General features: G+C 40.6%; 1 protein-coding gene across 1 annotated transcript in view; it reads right to left on the bottom strand.

Annotated features, from left to right (window-relative positions):
- Positions 1-15,541, bottom strand: part of LOC120059602 (RNA-binding motif, single-stranded-interacting protein 2-like) — a 28,582-nt gene that overhangs the window by 9,097 nt on the left and 3,944 nt on the right. The window contains exons 2-3 of the mRNA XM_039008732.1: positions 3,371-3,429; positions 2,805-2,896 (exon numbers count right to left, since the gene is read on the bottom strand). Coding sequence (XP_038864660.1) covers positions 2,805-2,896; positions 3,371-3,429 — 151 coding nt within the window. The remainder of the gene's footprint in view (positions 1-2,804; positions 2,897-3,370; positions 3,430-15,541) is intronic.

Raw genomic sequence — 15,541 nt, 5'->3', positions numbered from 1 at the left:
TAAAACACTATAAAATGCATTTCAGATTAATCTACATCATGAATTATGCATAGTTTAATCACTGTGACCTGTATTGAAGGTGAGTCCTCTCTACAAGGAACACAGAGGGACACACTCACACACACAGCCCACGAGGAACACACACACACACACAGCCCGCGAGGAACACACACACACACAGCCCACGAGGAACACACACACACACACACAGCCCACGAGGAACACACACAGCCCACAATGAACACACACACACAGCCCACAAGGAACACGCACACACACAGCCCACGAGGAACACACACACACACAGCCCACGAGGAACACACACACACACACACACACACACACAGCCTACGAGGAACACACACAGCCCACGAGGAACACACACAGCCCACGAGGAACACACACACACAGCCCACGAGGAACACACACACACACACACACAGCCCACGAGGAACACACACACACACACACACACAGCCCACGAGGAACACACACACACACAGCCCACGAGGAACACACACACACACAGCCCACGAGGAACACACACACACAGCCCACGAGGAACACACACACACACACACACACACAGCTCACCGAGGAACACACACACACACACAGCTCACTGAGGAACACACACACACACAGCTCACTGAGGAACACACACACACACACACACACACACACACACACACACACACACACACACACACACACACACACACACACACACACACACACACACACACACACACAGGATCAGAACAAAGCAGAGGAGAATTTCACCAGAAATGACTCACGAGGGCCTCCCCAGTAGCGCAGTGGTCTAAGGCACTGCATCGCAGTGCTAGAGGCGTCACTACAGACCCAGGATTCAATCCCAGCGTGTCGCAGCCGGCCGCGATTGGGAGAACCATGAGGCGGCGCACATTTGGCCCAGCGTCGTCCGGGTTAGGGGAGGGTTTGCATGCACGCTGACACGGTCGCCAGGTGTACGATGTTTCCTCCAACACATTGGTGCGGCTGGCTTCCGGGTTAAGCGAGCAGTGTGTCAAGAAGCAGTGTGGCTTGGCGGGGACGTGTTTCGGAGGACGCATGGCTCTTGACCTTCGCCTCTCTCAAGTCCATACGGGAGTTGCAGCGATGGGACAAGACTGTAACTACCAATTGGATATCACGAAATTGGGGAGAAAAAGGGGTAAAAAGTTAATTTAAAAAAATGACTCACTAGGTTGTAAAACTCCTAATGAACAATGCGGTTGTAAACCTCCTAATGAACAATGAGGTTGTAAACCTCCCAATGAACAATGAGGTTGTAAAACACCCAATGAACAATGAGGTTGTAAACCACCCAATGAACAATGAGGTTGTAAACCACCCAATGAACAATGAGGTTGTAAACCACCCAATGAACAATGAGGTTGTAAACCACCCAATGAACAATGAGGTTGTAAACCACCCAATGAACAATGAGGTTGTAAACCACCCAATGAACAATGAGGTTGTAAACCACCCAATGAACAATGAGGTTGTAAACCACCCAATGAACAATGAGGTTGTAAACCACCCAATGAACAATGAGGTTGTAAACCTCCCAATGAACAATGAGGTTGTAAACCTCCCAATGAACAATGAGGTTGTAAACCTCCCAATGAACAATGAGGTTGTAAACCTCCCAATGAACAATGAGGTTGTAAACCTCCCAATGAACAATGAGGTTGTAAACCTCCCAATGAACAATGAGGTTGTAAACCTCCTAATGAACAATGAGGTTGTAAACCTCCTAATGAACAATGAGGTTGTAAACCTCCTAATGAACAATGAGGTTGTAAACCTCCCAATGAACAATGAGGTTGTAAACCTCCCAATGAACAATGAGGTTGTAAACCTCCCAATGAACAATGAGGTTGTAAACCTCCCAATGAACAATGATGTTGTAAACCTCCCAATGAACAATGAGGTTGTAAACCTCCTAATGAACAATGAGGTTGTAAACCTCCTAATGAACAATGAGGTTGTAAACCTCCCAATGAACAATGAGGTTGTAAACGCTCCCAATGAACAATGAGGTTGTAAACGCTCCCAATGAACAATGAGGTTGTAAACCTCCTAATGAACAATGAGGTTGTAAACCTCCTAATGAATGCCAGACAAACAGACTGAAATAATACATGTGAGTTATTCGGTATGCGAGAACTAAAGTTGCAAAAAAAGGAATGCCGGAACAAGGAGGACATCCGGTATCCGCCAATCAGGATTTCTGGAAAATCAGTGAATGTATTGAAGTTCCCGCAATTTTGCAACACTAGTGAGAACCCTTTTGTGAATGTCAGTGATCCAGCCCAAGGTGAGATCAGCTTCTCTGTGGTGTTTGGCGTGTGACGGTGATGGTTGGAACAGTATGTGTGTGGTTTTAAAGTGTGTGTTTGGTGTGTGTTGTTGATGATGTGGCACTGAGGCTGAGGTTGGAGCTGTGTGTGAGAGTTTATGGTTGCCAAATGTGTGGTTTGAGATTGTGCCGAGGGGCTGGCCGGTGGGCCGAGGCTCATGGCTGGGCCCTGGTGACTGGGCTGGGAAGGCTGGGGGAGAAAGCTGCTCAGACAGTGACGCAGCCTCCTGCCTCACCACCAAGGAGAACAGGCTAGCCCTTTGTACAGGGTGCTGAGGAAGCAGTAGCTGCCTGCCTGGACACACTCCCCGAGCACCTCTCTAAGACACACACCACTCGGTGCACACACATACATACGAAAGTCCCCCCACACACACTCATAGGCAGGAGACGAGTTAGGGAGGACGAGACGTCTTACCTTAGCCATCTGAGCCTGGACTCCACCAGCCTTCAGTGCTGTCACTGCTTTCTGTGCTGCTGACGGACTGTCAAAGTCTACAAAGCCATAGCCTGCAGACACAGACAGACATACTTTGATTTGTGACACTGAGAAATACACAATGTGGCAACAGGCCTAGGGGCAGGAGTTAAACTGTAGCTAGGGCCCAGAGTTGTTCCTGGACAGGTAAAGGGTCACGATAATGAAAATCTCCTGGCCCTTTAAAGTACTATCTTATCTTATGCCTGACATCAACTTCTGGAAGCACTACTGTGATGTACCCAGGTAATGTACAGTACGCTTTGAATGGAGGTAAAACAGCAGGCAGGTTTGGGATCATGTTGAAGAACAGAAAAAGTCTACCGTGGTCAGATGTGGAGTTATGTAACCAATGCTCCCGCTGTCCACAGTGGTGTTATGGTTACATCATGACACACATGCTGAGAATAAACAGACAGGCGCTCTCTGGGATGTTTGAGCTTTGTGTGACATACATTGACATGTAGGTGCAGTGTGGGTGTTTGTCACAAAACACCTCTCCTCACCTTTGCATGTGTTAGTGGTCTTGTCCAGGATGGCTTTTGTGGACACAATTTTCCCATACCTGTAAAACACAAAGGTGGATGGATGGTCAGGGTTTCTAGGGACCAAACAATGCTTCTACTCTACAGACCAATTTTTTCATTACTATCATCATATCATGTTAGCAACGTTGACAGGATTGAAGTATTATAATGGCTTTGGGGTTTAATCTAGTTCAAAGTGATTACGGTATGTGAATTGAACAAATCGATCTGTGGAGATACATGTTTTGAGAGGTGGAACGTGGTAGAGAGTAGAACCAGGGACTAATTCTCTTAAGGAATCCCACATCCTACTGGAATGCGGTTTTAACCAATCAGCATTCAGGATTAGACCCACCTGTTGTATAAAATCCAACATCACTCCATCAATGTCTATGAGGTGCATCATAAACCTGTCATGTCAAGATGGAGGACACAGTGAATTGGGGGTGTTGTTGTATTAAAAATGAACAGACATGCAGTCCTGTGATTCAGACAGAATCACAGGACTGCATGTCCTGAATGGAAATTGTAGATGAGCAATGACACACTGTTTAGTTGTGAATATAAATAAAGCCATACGATTTCCCTCTGTTGCTGAGCAACCAGACATGGCTGTATAACTAACTCATCTTACTCATTGGCAATTCCATGATAATGGAAGTACGCTGCAACTCAGATTTTTCACTTTAAAAAGAATACCAAACAAAAAACATTGATTTCAAAGTTTAACAAACTATAGAACTCTATGCACAAAGACTACTTTTAACAATAATCCACAGAAATGTTTACTTAACCATCTACATTTCAGGAGGAACATATAGGGTCTGTACATTGCTGTTTAGTAACGTTGCAGACTTACAGTAGCTATACAGAGGAACATAGGGCCGAAAGCTATTGCTGTCTAGTAATGAATATTGTAGACCTAGCTTATAAAAAATGTGTGATTGATTATTAGTTTGTTGTAGTTGGATTGCTGTCTAGTAACTCTTGGTACTGTAGACCTAGCTATACCATCTCCCCTGTTTCTGAGCCAACACTGCAGCAGGGTGCTATCAGCTCCCTGCATCTCTCTAGACATGTGCATGTTCTGAAATCTCTCTCTCCTTGCCTTGGCTGTGCTGTTCTGAAACGTGATCTCTCTCCTTGCCTTGGCTGTGCTGTTCTGAAACGTGATCTCTCTCCTTGCCTTGGCTGTGCTGTACTGAAACGTGATCTCTCTCTCCTTGCCTTGGCTGTGCTGTTCTGAAACGTGATCTCTCTCTCCTTGCCTTGGCCGTGCTGTTCTGAAATGTGATCTCTCTCTCCTTGCCTTGGCTGTGCTGTTCTGAAACGTGATCTCTCTCTCCTTGCCTTGGCTGTGCTGTACTGAAACGTGATCTCTCTCTCCTTGCCTTGGCTGTGCTGTACTGAAACGTGATCTCTCTCTCCTTGCCTTGGCTGTGCTGTACTGAAACGTGATCTCTCTCTCCTTGCCTTGGCTGTGCTGTACTGGTACCTGATCTCTCTCTCCTTGCCTTGGCTGTGCTGTACTGGTACCTGATCTCTCTCTCCTTGCCTTGGCTGTGCTGTACTGGTACCTGATCTCTCTCTCCTTGCCTTGGCTGTGCTGTACTGGTACCTGATCTCTCTCTCCTTGCCTTGGCTGTGCTGTACTGGTACCTGATATCTCTCTCCTTGCCTTGGCTGTGCTGTTATGTTGTAGAAGCAACCCTGGCTGGCTGACATCCACAACCACACTCTCTCTGGGCAACACAACAGCCAGAACAGAGCCTCGTCTCTGGGTCCTACTGCCCCTCTATCTACCTAGCATAGCTATCCGAGTGCCACTGCAGGGTATAGCAACACATTAACTAAAGGAGTAAGGGCTGCCCTTGCTCTCTCTCAGCACCGATTTTACTACAGTAAATGAACATCATACTTGTTAAGGAGACAGGTGTTTTGAAAATCCATATAGCTGATGATGATATTGTAGGATTGATATAGTGAATCTATGAAGAATAGAACAAGCGGTAGTAGTGTGATAGTCCCTGAGAGTGTTTGAGAGTGTTTGAGAGAGTGTGATAACCCAGGTGTTGATATCCTTGTGAAACAAACCTCTCATTGTTCCTCAACCTGCACTGTGCTAACAGAGCCAGACAGAACAGGAAGTAGAGCCCCCCCTTGTCTTTTTATGTAGACTTTCTACCAACTGTATACAGGTATTTGGTGTGTATATATATATATGTTTTATATGTTATGTTTATATATCCTATTCTGCATATACTACAATGGTATACTACAATGGTGGTTTGATTGAATGAACCCAGTGTCTCAATTCCAAACAACTCTAGAGAATTGGCTAAAGGACATTCTCCACCATACTGTAAATGTGCTTTATAGCACATTTGACCTCCAAAGCATTTGACCTCAAATGTAACATTACTATTTCACATTACATTTCCTGATCTATGCAGGATGCCATCAGTTACATTATTCTTTGGCATAACATATCCATTATTTTCTAGTAACATGAACAATACGTTCATTAGTTATTTATGGATAAACATACATTTTTAATTCCAGCCCCTGTCCATAAAGGAAGCCTTTTGCCTCTTGGTATGCCGTCATTGTAAATAACAATTTGTTCGTAATTGACTTGCCTATTTAAATAAAAGGTTAAATAAGAACATTTAAAAAACAATTGATAGTATTGCTCTGTGTGCACATGAAAAAAAAACTTTGAAAACTGCATGGGGGCAAGTTAAAGGTTGGTCATGGCTCACATCAACACCATTACCCCAGAAACCCTAGACCCACTCCAATTTGCATACCACACCAACAGATCCACAGATGATGCAATCTCTATTGCACGCCACACTGCCCTTTCCCACCTGGACAAACGGAACACCTACGTGAGACTCCTGTTCATTGACTACAGCTCAGCGTTCAACACCATAGTGCCCACAAAGCTCATCAATAAGCTAAGGACCCTGGGACTAAACACCTCCCTCTGCAACTGGATCCTGGACTTTCTGACGGGCCACCCTCAGGTGGCAAGGGTAGGTAACAACACATCTGCCACGCTGATCCTCAACACGGGGGCCCCTCAGGGGTGCATGCTCAGTCCCCCCCCCCCCGTACTCACTGTTCACTCATGACTGCACAGCCAGGCACGACTCCAACACCATCATTAAGTTTGCCAACGACACAACAGTTGTAGGCCTGATCACCAACAACAACGGTAAGACAGCGTATAGGGAGGAGGTCAGAGACCTGGCGGTGTGGTGCCAGGATAACAACCTCTCAATGTGATCAAGAAAATATATGATTGTGGACTACAGGAAAAGGAGGTCCGAGCACGCCCCCATTCTCATCGACGGAGATGTAGTGGAGCAGGTTGAGAGCTTCAAGGTCCTTGTTGTCCACATCACCAACAAACTATCATGGTCCAAACACACTAAGACAGTCGTGAAGAGGGCAAAACAAAACCTATTCCCCTCAGGAGACTGAAAAGATTTGGCATGGGTCCTCAGATCCTCAAAAAGTTTGACAGCTGCACCATTGAGAGCATCCTGACTGGTTGCATCACCACCTGGTACGGCAACTGCTCGGCCTCCGACCGCAAGGCACTACAGAGGATAGTGCGAACGGCCCAGGAATCCAAGATTCCTGCCATCCAGGACCTCTATACCAGGCAGTGTCAGAGGAAGTCCCAAAAAATTGCCAGCCTCCAGCCACCCTAGTCATAGACTGTTCTCTCTGCTACCACACGGCAAGCGGTACCGAAGCGCCAAGTCTAGGTCCAAAAGGCTCCTTAACAGCTTCTACCCCCAAGCCATAAGACTGCTGACTAGCTACACAAATGCCAACCTGGATTATTTGCATTGCCCCCCCCCCGCATCCATTTTTACACTGCTGCTACTCTGTTTATTATCTATGCATAGTCACTTTACCTCTACCTACATGTACATATTACCTTGAATAACCTGTGCCCCCGTACATTGACTCTGTACCTCTACCCCCTGTATATAGCCTCGTTACTGTTATTTTATTCTTGCTACTTAATATATATATATATATATATATTTTTTTTTTAACCTCAGTCTATTTTAGTAAATGCTTTCTTAACACTTTTTTTCTTCTTAAAACTGATTGTTGGTTAAGGGCTTGTAAGTAAGCATTTCATGGTAAGGTCTACTCAGCCATGTGTGAGGAGAGAACCCAGAACCCAATCTTTTAAATACTTTTTCTGTTCTTGATTAGGCTGGCCTGGTGCATTGGAACCAATGAAAGAGTCTCACAAGTGCCCATCTGTCACACAATTGGCATGTGCAATCACGCATTCAAATGATTTGGATGAAAACAAATACTGTTTGAACCCAGCTTTGGGGGTTCTGCCTCCTAGCCCCTGCAGAGCGCTTCTTTTGGTGGCTGACTGGCTCTGGCCTGGCTCCAGCTGACCATGGGCGCTGTGCTACGCTTGACACTGTACTCAGCTCTCTCACACATGGCTGAGTCTCATGCCCCTCCAACCTCCCTCTCTCCACATTATATAGCTACGGAGTCAGACCTCCCAGCTGAATGCAATAGTAGACAGGCATCTCTCCATTGTGTGACTAAGGATTACCCCATCAGAGCTCAGAGTGCTTTACCTCGCATGGAGCAACTGGCAGTTGGTGAGTTATGTCAGCTACACATTGGGGGAGAGGGCTGTGGTTTTCACTTCATCAATTTCATGACTTTTATTCAGGTTCTTCCCTGTATCACCAAGCTCTCTATAGAACATATACACAGTAGACCTTACTGCTCTCTATAGAACATATATACAGTAGACCTTACTGCTCTCTATAGAACATATACACAGTAGACCTTACTGCTCTCTATAGAACATATACACAGTAGACCTTACTGCTCTCTATAGAACATATACACAGTAGACCTTACTGCTCTCGATAGAACATATACACAGTAGACCTTACTGCTCTCTATAATAACATATACACAGTAGACCTTACTGCTCTCTATAATAACATATATACAGTAGACCTTACTGCTCTCTATATTAACATATACACAGTAGACCTTCCTGCTCTCTATAGAACATATACACAGTAGACCTTACTGCTCTCTATAGAACATATACACAGTAGACCTTCCTGCTCTCTATAATAACATATACACAGTAGACCTTACTGCTCTCTATAATAACATATACACAGTAGACCTTACTGCTCTCTATAATAACATATATACAGTAGACCTTACTGCTCTCTATAGAACATATACACAGTAGACCTTACTGCTCTCTATAGAACATATACACAGTAGACCTTACTGCTCTCTATAATAACATATACACAGTAGACCTTACTGCTCTCTATAGAACATATACACAGTAGACCTTCCTGCTCTCTATAATAACATATACACAGTAGACCTTACTGCTCTCTATAATAACATATATACAGTAGACCTTACTGCTCTCTATAGAACATATATACAGTAGACCGTACTGCTCTCTATAATAACATATATACAGTAGACCTTCCTGCTCTCTATAATAACATATACACAGTAGACCTTACTGCTCTCTATAGAACATATACACAGTAGACCTTACTGCTCTCTATAGAACATATATACAGTAGACCTTACTGCTCTCTATATTAACATATACACAGTAGACCTTACTGCTCTCTATAGAACATATACACAGTAGACCTTACTGCTCTCTATAATAACATATACACAGTAGACCTTACTGCTCTCTATAGAACATATATACAGTAGACCTTACTGCTCTCTATATTAACATATACACAGTAGACCTTCCTGCTCTCTATAGAACATATATACAGTAGACCTTAATGCTCTCTATATTAACATATACACAGTAGACCTTACTGCTCTCTATAATAACATATACACAGTAGACCTTACTGCTCTCTATAATAACATATACACAGTAGACCTTACTGCTCTCTATAATAACATATATACAGTAGACCTTACTGCTCTCTATAGAACATATATACAGTAGACCTTACTGCTCTCTATAATAACATATACACAGTAGACCTTACTGCTCTCTATAATAACATATACACAGTAGACCTTACTGCTCTCTATAATAACATATACACAGTAGACCTTACTGCTCTCTATAATAACATATATACAGTAGACCTTACTGCTCTCTATAATAACATATACACAGTAGACCTTACTGCTCTCTATAATAACATATACACAGTAGACCTTACTGCTCTCTATATTAACATATACACAGTAGACCTTACTGCTCTCTATAATAACATATACACAGTAGACCTTACTGCTCTCTATAATAACATATATACAGTAGACCTTCCTGCTCTCTATAATAACATATACACAGTAGACCTTACTGCTCTCTATAATAACATATACACAGTAGACCTTACTGCTCTCTATAATAACATATATACAGTAGACCTTCCTGCTCTCTATAATAACATATACACAGTAGACCTTACTGCTCTCTATAATAACATATACACAGTAGACCTTACTGCTCTCTATATTAACATATACACAGTAGACCTTCCTGCTCTCTATATTAACATATATACAGTAGACCTTACTGCTCTCTATATTAACATATACACAGTAGACCTTACTGCTCTCTATAATAACATATACACAGTAGACCTTACTGCTCTCTATAATAACATATATACAGTAGACCTTCCTGCTCTCTATAATAACATATACACAGTAGACCTTACTGCTCTCTATAATAACATATACACAGTAGACCTTACTGCTCTCTATATTAACATATACACAGTAGACCTTCCTGCTCTCTATATTAACATATATACAGTAGACCTTACTGCTGTCTATAATAACATATACACAGTAGACCTTACTGCTCTCTATAGAACATATACACAGTAGACCTTACTGCTCTCTATAGAACATATACACAGTAGACCTTACTGCTCTCTATAGAACATATACACAGTAGACCTTACTGCTCTCTATAATAACATATATACAGTAGACCTTACTGCTCTCTATAATAACATATACACAGTAGACCTTACTGCTCTCTATAGAACATATATACAGTAGACCTTACTGCTCTCTATAGAACATATACACAGTAGACCTTCCTGCTCTCTATAATAACATATATACAGTAGACCTTACTGCTCTCTATAGAACATATATACAGTAGACCTTCCTGCTCTCTATAATAACATATACACAGTAGACCTTACTGCTCTCTATAGAACATATACACAGTAGACCTTCCTGCTCTCTATAGAACATATACACAGTAGACCTTCCTGCTCTCTATAGAACATATACACAGTAGACCTTACTGCTCTCTATAGAACATATACACAGTATACCTTACTGCTCTCTATAGAACATATACACAGGTGACCTTACTGCTCTCTATAGAACATATACACAGGTGACCTTACTGCTCTCTATAGAACATATACACAGTAGACCTTACTGCTCTCTATAATAACATATATACAGTAGACCTTACTGCTCTCTATAGAACATATACACAGTAGACCTTACTGCTCTCTATAATAACATATACACAGTAGACCTTCCTGCTCTCTATAGAACATATATACAGTAGACCTTACTGCTCTCTATAGAACATATACACAGTAGACCTTACTGCTCTCTATAGAACATATACACAGTAGACCTTACTGCTCTCTATAGAACATATACACAGTAGACCTTACTGCTCTCTATAGAACATATACACAGTAGACCTTACTGCTCTCTATAGAACATATACACAGTAGACCTTACTGCTCTCTATAGAACATATACACAGTAGACCTTACTGCTCTCAAAAGAACATATATACAGTAGACCTTACTGCTATCTATAGAACATATATACAGTAGACCTTACTGCTCTCTATAGAACATATACACAGTAGACCTTCCTGCTCTCTATATTAACATATACACAGTAGACCTTACTGCTCTCTATAGAACATATATACAGTAGACCTTACTGCTCTCTATAGAACATATATACAGTAGACCTTACTGCTCTCTATAGAACATATACACAGTAGACCTTACTGCTCTCTATAAAACATATACACAGTAGACCTTACTGCTCTCTATAGAACATATACACAGTAGACCTTACTGCTCTCTATAGAAGATATACACAGTAGACCTTACTGCTCTCTATAGAACATATACACAGTATACCTTACTGCTCTCTATAGAACATATACACAGGTGACCTTACTGCTCTCTATAGAACATATACACAGTAGACCTTAAGGCTCTCTATAGAACATATATACAGTAGACCTTACTGCTATCTATAGAACATATATACAGTAGACCTTACTGCTCTCTATAGAACATATACACATATACCTTAATGCTCTCTATAGAACATATACACAGTAGACCTTACTGCTCTCTATAGAACATATATACAGTAGACCTTACTGCTCTCTATAGAACATATATACAGTAGACCTTACTGCTCTCTATAGAACATATATACAGTAGACCTTACTGCTCTCTATAGAACATATACACAGTAGACCTTCCTGCTCTCTATATTAACATATACACAGTAGACCTTACTGCTCTCTATAGAACATATATACAGTAGACCTTACTGCTCTCTATAATAACATATATACAGTAGACCTTACTGCTCTCTATAATAACATATACACAGTAGACCTTACTGCTCTCTATATTAACATATACACAGTAGACCTTACTGCTCTCTATAATAACATATATACAGTAGACCTTACTGCTCTCTATAATAACATATATACAGTAGACCTTACTGCTCTCTATAATAACATATACACAGAAGACCTTACTGCTCTGTATAATAACATATATACAGTAGACCTTACTGCTCTCTATAATAACATATATACAGTAGACCTTACTGCTCTCTATATTAACATATATACAGTAGACCTTACTGCTCTCTATAGAACATATATACAGTAGACCTTACTGCTCTCTATAGAACATATATACAGTAGACCTTACTGCTCTCTATAATAACATATACACAGTAGACCTTACTGCTCTCTATATTAACATATACACAGTAGACCTTACTGCTCTCTATAATAACATATACACAGTAGACCTTACTGCTCTCTATAGAACATATACACAGTAGACCTTACTGCTCTCTATAGAACATATACACAGTAGACCTTACTGCTCTCTATAGAACATATACACAGTAGACCTTACTGCTCTCTATAGAACATATACACAGTAGACCTTACTGCTCTCTATAGAACATATACACAGTAGACCTTACTGCTCTCTATAGAACATATATACAGTAGACCTTACTGCTATCTATAGAACATATATACAGTAGACCTTACTGCTATCTATAGAACATATATACAGTAGACCTTACTGCTCTCTATAGAACATATACACAGTAGACCTTACTGCTCTCTATAGAACATATACACAGTAGACCTTACTGCTCTCTATAGAACATATACACAGTAGACCTTACTGCTCTCTATAGAACATATACACAGTAGACCTTACTGCTCTCTATAGAACATATATACAGTAGACCTTACTGCTATCTATAGAACATATATACAGTAGACCTTACTGCTCTCTATAGAACATATACACAGTAGACCTTACTGCTCTCTATAGAACATATACACAGTAGACCTTACTGCTCTCTATAGAACATATATACAGTAGACCTTACTGCTCTCTATAATAACATATACACAGTAGACCTTACTGCTCTCTATAATAACATATACACAGTAGACCTTCCTGCTCTCTATAGAACATATATACACAGTAGACCTTACTGCTCTCTATAGAACATATATACAGTAGACCTTCCTGCTCTCTATATTAACATATACACAGTAGACCTTCCTGCTCTCTATAGAACATATATACAGTAGACCTTACTGCTCTCTATAGAACATATATACAGTAGACCTTACTGCTCTCTATAGAACATATATACAGTAGACCTTACTGCTCTCTATAGAACATATATACAGTAGACCTTACTGCTCTCTATAGAACATATACACAGTAGACCTTCCTGCTCTCTATATTAACATATACACAGTAGACCTTACTGCTCTCTATAGAACATATATACAGTAGACCTTACTGCTCTCTATAATAACATATATACAGTAGACCTTACTGCTCTCTATAATAACATATACACAGTAGACCTTACTGCTCTCTATAGAACATATATACAGTAGACCTTACTGCTCTCTATATTAACATATACACAGTAGACCTTACTGCTCTCTATATTAACATATACACAGTAGACCTTACTGCTCTCTATAATAACATATATACAGTAGACCTTACTGCTCTCTATAATAACATATACACAGCAGACCTTACTGCTCTCTATAATAACATATATACAGTAGACCTTACTGCTCTCTATAATAACATATATACAGTAGACCTTACTGCTCTCTATAATAACATATATACAGTAGACCTTACTGCTCTCTATAATAACATATATACAGTAGACCTTACTGCTCTCTATAGAACATATATACAGTAGACCTTACTGCTCTCTATAATAACATATATACAGTAGACCTTACTGCTCTCTATAATAACATATACACAGCAGACCTTACTGCTCTCTATAGAACATATATACAGTAGACCTTACTGCTCTCTATAATAACATATATACAGTAGACCTTACTGCTCTCTATAATAACATATACACAGCAGACCTTACTGCTCTCTATAGAACATATATACAGTAGACCTTACTGCTCTCTATAATAACATATATACAGTAGACCTTACTGCTCTCTATAATAACATATACACAGTAGACCTTACTGCTCTCTATATTAACATATACACAGTAGACCTTACTGCTCTCTATAATAACATATACACAGTAGACCTTACTGCTCTCTATAGAACATATACACAGTAGACCTTACTGCTCTCTATAGAACATATACACAGTAGACCTTACTGCTCTCTATAGAACATATACACAGTAGACCTTACTGCTCTCTATAGAACATATACACAGTAGACCTTACTGCTCTCTATAGAACATATACACAGTAGACCTTACTGCTCTCTATAGAACATATATACAGTAGACCTTACTGCTATCTATAGAACATATATACAGTAGACCTTACTGCTCTCTATAGAACATATACACAGTAGACCTTACTGCTCTCTATAGAACATATACACAGTAGACCTTACTGCTCTCTATAGAACATATACACAGTAGACCTTACTGCTCTCTATAGAACATATACACAGTAGACCTTCCTGCTCTCTATATTAACATATACACAGTAGACCTTACTGCTCTCTATAGAACATATACACAGTAGACCTTACTGCTCTCTATAGAACATATACACAGTAGACCTTACTGCTCTCTATAGAACATATACACAGTAGACCTTACTGCTCTCTATAGAACATATACACAGTAGACCTTACTGCTCTCTATAGAACATATATACAGTAGACCGTACTGCTCTCTATAGAACATATACACAGTAGACCTTACTGCTCTCTATAGAACATATACACAGTAGACCTTACTGCTCTCTATAGACATATATTCAGTAACCTTACTGCTCTCTATAATAACATATACACAGTAGACCTTACTGCTCTCTATAATAACATATACACAGTAGACCTTCCTGCTCTCTATAGAACATATATACACAGTAGACCTTACTGCTCTCTATAGAACATATATACAGTAGACCTTACTGCTCTCTATAGAACATATATACAGTAGACCTTACTGCCCTCTATAGAACATATACACAGTAGACCTTACTGCTCTCTATAGAACATATACACAGTATACCTTACTGCTCTCTATAGAACATATACACAGGTGACCTTACTGCTCTCTATAGAACATATACACAGGTGACCTTACTGCTCTCTATAGAACATATACACAGTAGACCTTCCTGCTCTCTATAATAACAGATATACAGTAGACCTTACTGCTCTCTATAATAACATATACACAGTAGACCTTCCTGCTCTCTATAGAACATATATACAGTAGACCTTACTGCTCTCTATAGAACATATATACAGTAGACCT

The sequence above is a fragment of the Salvelinus namaycush genome, chromosome 14, assembly GCF_016432855.1.
Source record: "Salvelinus namaycush isolate Seneca chromosome 14, SaNama_1.0, whole genome shotgun sequence".
NCBI lineage: Eukaryota > Metazoa > Chordata > Actinopteri > Salmoniformes > Salmonidae > Salvelinus > Salvelinus namaycush.
Note: the sequence above shows the minus strand (reverse complement) of the source record. Positions and strands in the feature narration are given on the sequence as shown.